Consider the following 11434-nt stretch of genomic DNA (forward strand, 5'->3'; position numbering starts at 1 on the left):
TGGGGAAGGATATGTTGATCGGACTGAACAGTTGCTTGTATTTTACAGGATTGAAACTGCTCTGGTGAGTATTTTTATTTTGAGTATTTCAGCTTTGCAGAAACACTTTGTGATTCTTACAGGGGGTGGATATGGGTCTAATCTACAAATGCGTGTTCGTGTAAGTGTGTCAGACCGTCAGAAGACGCTTGTTTCTCCTGTGAGAGTTGGAGATTCGGCGCTAACGTTAGCAGCGCTGTTAACAACGAACTGGCCAGGCGGCTAAATAACAACAGCTGCAACTTCCTCAACGCCGACAGGCAGATACTAATGTCCCGTGACCTTTTTATCTCAGCTTCCGTGTTACAAAATCAAGTCTTTACTGTTGTTCTTGCTGTTTAATGCGATATCTGCTCAGCCCCGAGTGACGTCATACGTCAGTGCGTCGCTGGGCAACGTCATGTGACGTCATCGATCCCGTTATGGAAAAATAAAAGTGTGATCAATAAGTTTCTCCAACTGCTGACTGGGGCGGGTAAACCGAGCCTTCAACTGGCTCAAGAAAACACTTTTTACAAGTATTTTGGGAGTTCTAATATATGATTAAAAATATGACAATTATCATGTTAAAGCATTATTTTATTAACATAAAAATATAAATATAAATATAGAAACTCAATCTTACCAAAAATAAAAAGTAAAAAAAAAAACTGCCAATGGAACAAGAGAAAATTTTCACTGAAATGAGTGAAAATGGTTTTCTAGAACGAGTTACTTTTTAGGTGACTGTCTTATTTTAAAGGGGACCTATTATGAAAAACAGGTTTTCTCTTGCTTTAACATATATAAAGTGGTCTCCCCTCAGCCTGCCAACTCAGAGAAGGAGGAAAGCAACCAGATTCTGCAGTGTTTGTACAGCCGCCCGGATGAGCCATCCAGTGTGATGTGACTTCTACGAGCCGTTCAGATTCTGCTATTGATGAGCCAAGAAACTGTTGTGTTATTCAAGAGTAGAGTGTGGTGACATCACATAGTATTCAATTGTAAAGTATGGTATAATCCAGTGATGCACTTTAAACCCATTTCTTTCTTTATAGCTTGTTAAAGTGAAATTGTTACCTTCATAAGCACTTATAAGTTAAGTTTCAGGCACCATATCCTTTTTCCATTGTTGTATTATAAAGGCTAATGTTGAGGACAATATTTATTTTGCAGGGGAGGATTGTAGCGCCTGTTAATAAATAACGCCAGTAGGGGGCAGAGCAACTGTGTGAGTAACATGATAGTGCTGGTTAGTACCGGAGAAGAAGCCCTTGTTCTGTGGTGTGTTAGAGTTGTGAGAAAAAGACGAGAAGTGTACTGAATGCCTCAGAGCAACCGTATGGTTTTATCCTGTCTGCCGGTGTCGTCCCAGTGAGTGGTGTAAAATTTACATAGGTTGGCCTCCGATGCGTGAAACCACGCCCACAACTAACTCTGCCGGCCGGAGCTTCCGCCATTTTTTCGTCGCAGTGTATCGCGTCATTCAGGCAGCCAATCAGCACAGAGCCTCATTATCATAGCCCCGCCCACTCAGAATCCCACATAGAGAATGAGGTTAGAGAATGGGATGATAAAGACATGGTTTAGAGGCTGAATTTCTAATTTATTTAGCAAAAACAATCAAAAGCTTGTTTTTAAGACATTCAAGGCCTGTTTAAAATAGGTATTAGATGCCACAATAGGCCCCCTTTAAATGTAATGATTTTTTTTGGACTAGAAATAAAACATTTTGACTGGATATAAGACAAGTAGTCTTGGTAAGATTTCGAGTTTTTGTAGGGTTTCAGACATTTACTGACAAATCTCGCAAGCAAGCAGCCTCATATTTTTCTATCTGTAGAACGTCCTCATGCACTTCTTGTAGTCCAAGGCCTCCTGGTTTGGTCCATCAATGGTCCTGTTCTGGTCCATCAATGGTCCTGTTCTGGTCCATGGATGGTCCTGTTCTGGTCCATGGATGGTCCTGGTCTGGTCCATCGATGGCCTCCTTACAACAGACATCCAAGTGCCTCTCCTTCAGTCTGCTGCGCAGAGGTGTCTTCACCCTAAACAAAACAATTCAGTAAATACAGACATATAATTTATGTTTAGTTGTGGAAAGGGGGTGGGATTAAATAAGTTTATACTTCCCCCCACTCCTTTTCGAGCATGTAACTGAAATATGTGTTTTGATGTTGTTTTTTTTTCTTTATGTGGTGGAATGCCTTTTTGGAATCTTTTTTCTTGTTTTTTATACATGTTCGGTATATTTTTGTATTTCTTTTGATACAGACATAGTGATAGTGCTTGCTGCATGGGAGCACAGTGCTCTTGGCATAAATAACAGACCAAACCTTCCTCAGTAAGCCTGAGCAGGTAAATTGGTTCAGCCACCGTTTGTCAAACCCACTGGCTCTGTCTTTTTGAGACGATCTGTGAAGATGAATAAAAAGTGATGTTTAAATCATGTACTGTACACGTTGGCTTCGCGTTGATATGCTCCTAATAACTTGGAAACTGACTAACATTACCCTCGCCTCACCAGCTCGTCCTGTCCTGCACTCTGACTCTCGCTATCACCTTTCATGCATATTTGTGCACTACTTTTTGCACTACTGTTTCACCTGCACTCTTGCTTCTCCTGGTCGCTTTTTAAAGTAGTTCTTCATTTTTTTCTTGTCCCTTTCTGAGCTCCCCCCTCTCCAACACACAACATAATGAAAAACAACTGATGCAACAATACTATCATAAAAGATGTTTAAAAAGAGGTCTACAGACCCCAAACGACCTCAGTCTCCTTAGCAGCTGTAGCTGACTTTGTCCCTTTTTTATATATGGCATCAGTTGGCATAAGCTTTATTGGCCATATATGTATATATATATATATATATATATATATATATATATATATTTAAGAACATTCTAAAGTGACTATTTCAAAATATACATTGAACACGCTCCTGTACTTTCTCAGTCTGTTATATAATAACCGAAGGAAGTTGTACAATAACAGTTTTAACAAGGTTATGTCACATTTATGATATAATAAAAAACATATGACAAAGTCAGCTTTTTTTCTGTTTAAAATTACGACATTACAGATCTCTAAAAATGGTAGCGCTTAAAATCAGTATACTAACGTAAGATGATGTGTACTCCATGTTGACAACTGTTAAACCATGAGAAGGCAGGATTTTAAAGTTATTGTAAACTGCATAATGTCACAACAATTTCATATTAAAAAATATAATAAACTGCCAATATAAGACAAAAACAAAAAATCACGTATCTATTAGGTAACATTTCATATCCACATCTCGTTTCTCGTTTCTCATTTGGTATCAGGTAATGTTGGATTTTTGGGTAGCTAACGTTAAACGGTTAAATCATAAAGTTCAGTGTCCTCATCACTTTAATTTCGCCAACAAATCCTGTCTTGAAGTAGGACCAAGCGTCAAGACTTTTGTAAGCCTTCAAGCTTTGCTTCGTGTATTTCCCCGGCGTAGAAATTAAGTACATATAAATATCAGGAAACTCGATTTGTGGACAAATATTAATGTCCATGGACCACTGGTTCTTCGGGTAACTGTACGTGTCAAGTCCAACTGCCTTTAATTTAAGCCGATAATCGGCTGTTATCCCGTCTTCTCCACTAGTTGCAGCCATTTTTGCCACTCAGTTCGAGTAAGGGGGCGTGGTCTATGGCAAAGTGACGTCAATGCATACTCTCTATAGAATAAGCTTTCAGTCTTTCCTGGCAAGTATGAACATGCCAGGCAGGAAATTTGTCTTCGGTTGTTTTGCTCACCGAACCCAGATTTAAATAGTTGCCAACAGTAATAGACAAATGGCTCTTATTAACATACAGGATTGTCTCAGAAAATTAGAATATTGTGATAAAGATCTTTATTTTCTGTAATGCAATTAGGGCTGAAATGATTCCTCGAATAATTTGAGTAATTCGATTACAAAAAATGATCGAGGAATTTTCTCTGCCTCGAGGAATCGTTTAATTTTGCAGCTCAAAGCAAGGTATTTCGCCCGGACTACATTTAATGCGGCACAAAGCGCTGACGGTATAGCGCGCTGACGCCGCGCACTTAAAGGAAGAAGAAAGAGGCGGCGGATATGTTTGGTTTTTGTAACATGCCATGCTCAGGCAGTCTGCAATGTGCACTGAGCTACAAACACATGTAGCTCAGTGCTTAACTTTTATTTTAAATCCACACTATATTCTTCTGGTGCGTTCTCCTATATGTTCCCCCTCTAACCCGGTACATACATAGGTTCCTCTAAACATCTGTTCCCGCTAGATAGGATATTCAAGTTTTCTTAAGCTGTAAGCCATAATCAGCAATATTAAAATAATAAAAGGCTTGCAATATTACAGTTGATTTGTAATGCATCCGGAATGTATGACATTTTTGTTTTTTTAAATTGCATTACAGAAAATAAAGAACTTTATCACAATATTCCAATTTTCTGAGACAGTCCTGTATATACAATTTAAAAAAAAAAAAAAAAGTGAAAGGTGCAGCAGTATGAGGTAGACATGGTTATTGAAAGGTGCATTGTTACAGCATATGATTGTGGTTATTATTATTATTATTATTGCACAGTGGTTGATTATTCTGAGACTCTATGAGTGATGAGAGTTCATCAGAGCAACAGCTTGGGGGAAGAAACTGTCTCTGAGTCTGGAGGTTTTGGCGTACAGAGCTCTGTAGCGCCGTCCAGAGGGGAGGAGTTCAAACAGAGCAGGTGTCCTGGTGTGAGGGGTCTGCAGAGATGCTACCTGCCCATTTCCTGGTCCTGGACCGGTACAGGTCCTGGATAGATGGGAGGTTAGTCCCAATTATCCTCTCCGCAGACCTGATTGTTGGTGGCCGATCCGAATAAATGATTTTTCCTTCAAGATTAATAAGGTTTTATTCAATTGAAATGGAATGTATCATGCAGGGGACTTGCAGGGCAAATAACCATGTGTGGCCACTTCCGGAGAACTACAGTCTGTGGTTATTACTAAAAGAGGTTACGATGAGGTCAATAGAGGTCCTTTAATACTCTCCAATAACACTCTTGAGTTGAAATTTTGAAATTTCCATTATTTCATTGGAAGGGTTCAAATGATGCAGTCCAGGTCCAAAGTTATTTTTAAGTAGGAGGCGAAATATGTGCATATTACTAATGATTTGGGCAGAAAACGTCTTTGCCAAATAATTGTGTTCTGTGAAGAGGAATGCTTTCTGGCTAAATGTATTTTAAAGAACATAAAAAGCAAAAAGAATTTGCTTTAGCTAATCTCCATTTTAAAAACATGTGTAAAAAAGAAGTGTATTCATCTGCTTGTTCACTAATGAATGTGAGATTTCAGTTGTTACATAATTGAATGCTGAATTAGTGTTTGCTAAAAGGAGTTTTACTTTGAGAATTGAGAACTGGAAACACATCTTTTAAAAGGTTTCCAATGAGATTGTTTCTTCCTCTCCAGCAGGTGGAGGGATGAGTCTCTCCCCTGACATCGGCACAGAGGTGCCAGAAACAGCTAATGGGGTGATAACACCTGTCGCTGTGGAGAATGGGCCTCTTGTACCAGCCTCTGTGAAATGCGGGGGGAGCACAATACTTGGTTCTGGGGAGGCATCGGTGGACCGTCACACAGAGAATCATGTCGATGTGGAAAATAAAACGTATGATGGAAAAAGCCACTTTGAAACAGAGACGAATATTAACGAGAAAACACACAGTTTATCAATACACTCCTTGCCCCGTGGGATAAGCACAAGAGAATCCAAAGACACAGTCGCCCCTCCCGAGGCCTCTAAGACTGCAAACACACCAGATGAAGATCTGATGTGGGATTCAGCACATGACGGAGAGTCCAGAGACTCTTATCAGAAGGGAGGCCCTGTCTCTGCAGACAGATGGCAAACGCAGCCGGAGAGGGGAGAGGGCTGCCCTGACAGCCCAGAGGAGGAGGAGTATGGAGAGAGGGAGAAGCAGAATGAAAAGAGTAAAAACAAGGGAAGGAAAAAACATTCAGGACGGAGAACGGAAACCGGGGTGAGTGGACTCTTGGATTATTTTCAAGTTTATTCAATTGTCAGTTCCAGAGGAAGTGGATGACATCATGAAAGTACCAAATTACAATAACAGTAAACTTTTACTTTGAGCTTGATTTCAACTAAAATTGAAAATCAATGTCACTCGGTCAGTGGGAGTTAACTTTTATCTTCTAAATAGACTCTTTGTTCAGGCTTTCGTCAGAATGAATTTCAAAAAGGTCATCATGGTCGCGTTTAGCCTATGAACCTGAAACTGAGAGAGTAAACTTCCTCAAAATGAGATGGCTGAAACAAACCACTGGAGACATTTTTAGCTCTTGAGTTGGTCTAACGATTATTCTACTTGTTTTCTTCACTTCCCCTTTTATTGATTTTCTTTGTTTCCAACCCTCCACCTCGCTCATATTTCCAGTCTTCACGACACTACTCCTCCTCCGCCCCTGGTCCTAGTGCGTCCTCCTCTTCCTCTCCGCCGCCCGCTCTTCTTCCCTCCGACGATGTGCCGTGTCCCCCACACATTATGGCCCAGGTTTGGGTTCGCAACGTCCGGGGGATGCAGGACAGCAAGAGCCTGGACGAAATCAGCCAAGCGTGTGGAGGTCAGTTCTAGGTGTTTCCTGTTGGTCCTAATTGGCGCAATTCCTAAATGCTACATTTTTGTAAAATTACAATAAGACTGACAGTTTACACTTGGATCACATCTTGATCATTTTATTTCAAATCCATTATGATGGTGTAGATATATGGAATAACAGAAAAACTCTCAAGGATTGGATCTCTCAACTCAAGGATTTGCATATTTGCTTTGGAAATTAATATATTATTGGCAGTAGTTTGTAAGCTTTATGTTCTTGAGGTTGGGTTGAGTTAATTAAAACTCATTTGTTTACAGCTGCTTTGACTGAATTATTTAAGCCACTTTGACTTTAAATGTAAACCATGTTATTTCAATACTAACCCGTCACTAGCTAAAGTGTAACTTTTCTTGATCATGCCACTGCGCTGCTCATAATATTTATTTTTTTCTCTAAACTTTTTACATTTTCAATGTGTAAAGGGCCTTGAATTGCCTTGTGGCTGAAATATGTTATACAGATAAGCTTGCCCAAGTTGCCTTGCCTTGCCTTGAACTGCTTACAGCAGCATCAAAGACCATTTTATTAGGCCCAAAAGTAGAACTGCTTGTCATGGCTATTCTTATTTTTTTATTTATTTATTTTCAAATGATATTTTACTGATATAGCCACAACAGTGATGACAAAACTGCTCTCCCTTGTTCCATTCCCTATTCTTCCCACCACCCAGTTTCTCTAAATCTCTCTGAAACACATGCCAGTCCAGGGCTGTCTCATTTATTAATTTTACATATTTAAATATGTTTACATGTATGTTAAATGTCCATTTTAAGATTTGAATGTTCATTCACTAAATCCAAATGTGTCTTTTATACTTAATTGCATTTAGTCCAATTACAAATCTGTTAATTGACAGAACAAGAGTGGTTGGATTAGAAGTAGTTTTAATTGGTGATGCTAAGTGAAATAGTGGATTCTGTCAACCTCTTCCCCATGGTGAACGTGGCATCCTGCAGCATCCTGTGTGAGAGGGACATGACAGGTTAAATGCTAGTTTTAAACATTCCTCGTGGCCTGTCTTGGTTGAAAGTCCATTCACCAGTAGAAGGTCCAGGCCAGGGCTGGGAACATATAAGACGAGATGTACAAAAGACACTGAAATCACAAGACGGGAAGAAGAAAATGTGGCATAACCTTAGAACCTCACGCCCCAGTCATGCCCCATTCAAGTAATTGAAATTTGCACGTTTTCTGTTTTTAAAAGGAAAATGTACAGTTGAACCAGTCATCTAGGTAAGACAGATAATAGTAGGGGTGTAACAATATATCGCACCACGAAATTTTGCGATACAAAAACGTCACGATACGTGTCGTGGAGGTGGGAAACTGTATCGCGATATTGGGTTATTAATATTAATCTATTGTGTGTTGACTAGTAACGCACATCCGACCGCGACCGCGCGGACCAAAATCTTACTCCGCTCAGAAGAAACTAGTACCGTTTTGCGGTCCTGTTTTGAGCTCTGAACTTTTACTTATGTAAGGCTGGTGTAGAGTTAAGCCTTACCTTATTAAATTAAACCTTTTTTGGGTGAGTAGGATAAACACGGGGACAACTTCTGCTGAGTTCCAGTGTACTTTAATGTCCCTCAACAGTGTAGGATTTTAGAACATCAACACAGCACCTAGTGCTGTATCACTCCGCCCAATCTAAAACATTTTAACAACTACAGATAAACTGACTAGAGTCATTATAGTCCCTGATTTACATCAGAATATAAAGAATATATTTATAAAATAATTAACCCTGAATTACCAAAATAAACTTCTTAACAAAAATAAATCTCCTCTTACGGTGAGCATGAATCAATCTTTTTTATGATGTAAAATTGTATGTATTTATTTGCTTTTATTTATTTAATTTTAGTTGTTAAATTTCTGGAAAAGAAAAATGTCAAATCATACATGACAGAAACTATATTTTTACTTGTATGAAAATGAAGATGCATAATGCAAACCTGACATTTACTTGGAAAATGGTTGGCCTGGCTTTCTCTTTAAAACTTAAACAGTTATAAAGCATTACAAACTGTAAAAATAGGGCAAACAATATATATAAAAAATACTGCTATAATATCATATCGTTATCGTGACCTCAATACCGTGTATCGTACCGTATCGTGAGATTAGTGTATCGTTACACCCCTAGATAATAGCCATCTGGGAGGCTACAGTAGGCAAGGAAAGCAGGCTCTATCACTGATAGGTCTGTTTTAAAATAACTGAGAAACAAATGTTCTTCTTCTGTCCAGAAAGCTGAATCAGAATATTATTGTTTCCGTCACCACCGAGAGCCTGCCTTGTTTTCTGGGAATAGGTCATTTTTTTGTCCAGAGAGCTTGCCAAATGTAAGAATGACCGGCGATCGCTCCGACGTTTTCAGCCAACTCGTCCACAAGTGGAACCACAAATTCTGATAAACACAGAATAAAACCCGCTACGTGAGCAGCATTTTTCTTTCTTTCAAAAATGAAATAAAAGTAAGCTCTTGATAAATCATTGCCTTAAGGTTGTTTGAACAACAAACACAAGTGTTGATATGTTAATGTGCCATTACAGATAGAGTCTATGTCCGTCCAAGATTTTACCGCATAAGGAAGACATTACTGCTTGTGCAAACATTTGGGCCTATTTCCCAGATTTGATAAGGGGTTTCCCATCTGTGACTAATTCTTGGCTAGATCTGAAATATTTTGTTGCTGTTATGCATAAATAAAATCAGCCATTGTTGAGAAATGTCTTTATTAACCAGAACTTTCAAACATGATACATTCCAACAAATTAAACATGAATTGTAGCTGAATTAATGATAAAAATAGCAAATAAGAATACAAAAGACCATCGAGGAGGCTTGGCTAGATTAAAGCTGCAAAGGGCCTTGGTATTTGATTTTAAAAGAACAGAAAACAACATGATCTTTTTTCCGTGTGCTAGGAGTAATCATGGTCTGTCTTAACATAAACGTTCAAATATTGATGAGTCATCGGACCATAGCTCATGTATCATCATCATCATCATCCTGGTTTACTATCTCCTCAAATTTTTTCCAGACTTTACTTTTTCTATCTTCTATTTTTCTATCTTTCTATTTTTGTTTTCAATTCCCCCGTCTTCAATGTTTCCCCGAGCGTTTAATCCGCTGCCTCGTGTCACGCACGACCGGCGCCTGCACTGCAGGCTCCTGCTGCATCTTCATACCAATCAGCCAATTTCTTAGTATTTATGACTTATATAGTTTTTGTATTTTTATACATTATTAAATTGTGTTTACATTTTTTTTTTCACAATATGTTTATTGTAATTTTTTTGTTTTTCAGACATACAACATTTACACATACATTACATAGACACGCATACATTTAACTTGCACCATTTTAAATTTGAAATATAAATAATATATTGAATTAACCAATCAGGGAGGAAAAATAAAATAAATAAAATAAATAAATAGAAAAAAAAAATCCACAACATTTACAAGTTATTTTCAGGCAAATCTTGCACGTTCATCTGTCGTAATGTTCATATATGGTTCCCAGAGTTCAGCAAAGTCTGTGTTTAAATATTAATTTCCAAAGTGCAATGATTATTCTAACCGTCCGGGCCAAACTCAACCTGAATATCATTCTGCATATTTGTGTCTGACTCGTAACGCTGCTGACTGCTGCTGTTTTCAGACGTGAAATAGTTGAAAGAAAACCTGCCTTGGTTGTCGTTCACAGGTGGTGCCGGGGCCCGTGGAGGGGCCAGGAGTGGACAGTCAGAGGGCCGACGGGCCACCATCTCCTCTGCTCTGGAGCTAGAGGGGACAGTCAGCCACGAAGGAGACCTGACCCACTTCATCACCAAGAACCTGGAGCAGAAAATCAAGATGAGCTCCAAGCCCAGTCTGGACTGCAGTGACTGTAAGTGAAGAGCTCATTTCAGTCAAAGAATCAGTTCTGCCTCGTCCGTCCAGACTCACTCCATCCTGCTCAGACATCTGTCCCCCTGGACCGGTTGGTGGTCCTGACAGCGCGTGGTGTAATTCATGAGCTAACAGGGACAAATGTTCCCTCGATGTTGTATAACAAACACAGATTGAGATATTGGACTTCTTTGTACCCTTATCTGTGCACACACTATTTACGTATAAATGAACACAGGGGCTCAGGGTAAATAACTATATGTAACTATATATATATATATATATATATATATATATATATATATATATATATATATATATATATATATATATATATATATATATATATATATATATGTATGTATGTATGTATGTATGTATGTATGTGTATATATATATATATATATATATATATATATATATATATATATATATACATACACACCGTATTTTCCACACTATAAGGCGCACCGCATTATAAGGCGCTACAGTAGAGGCTGGGGTTACGTTATGCATCCATTAGACCAAAATAAATAAATATATCTATAAAAAAAATAAATAAAATAAATCCAGGTCATTCCAGGGTCTTATACTACCCTGTTAGGCTTGCAACTGTGGCTGGGGAGCTAAAACCCTTGAAAAAGAACTGTTTTGCAGCTTCTTGCATGTGCTGGCACTCTGTAACTCCAGTGTAGTTAATTTAGCCTGGAGTGAGGAGACCACGGATGTATTATATTAACCTGGATACTGGACCGGAAAATGGCTGCCGTTCATTTCAATGGAAGTTGCTCGCCTGTCGCATACGCCGAAAACGTTCCTGACTTCCGGGT

The 11434-nt window shown here is 38.7% G+C and overlaps 1 protein-coding gene across 1 annotated transcript in view; it reads left to right on the forward strand.

Annotated features, from left to right (window-relative positions):
* borcs6 (BLOC-1 related complex subunit 6) overlaps positions 1–11434 on the forward strand; it is an 18537-nt gene continuing 7103 nt past the window's right edge. The window contains exons 1-4 of the mRNA XM_061736711.1: positions 1–64; positions 5492–6063; positions 6478–6664; positions 10420–10602. Of these exons, the coding sequence (XP_061592695.1) occupies positions 5503–6063; positions 6478–6664; positions 10420–10602 (931 nt within the window). The 5' untranslated portion in view covers positions 1–64; positions 5492–5502. The remainder of the gene's footprint in view (positions 65–5491; positions 6064–6477; positions 6665–10419; positions 10603–11434) is intronic.

Source organism: Cololabis saira, chromosome 12 (assembly GCF_033807715.1).
Source record: "Cololabis saira isolate AMF1-May2022 chromosome 12, fColSai1.1, whole genome shotgun sequence".
NCBI lineage: Eukaryota > Metazoa > Chordata > Actinopteri > Beloniformes > Belonidae > Cololabis > Cololabis saira.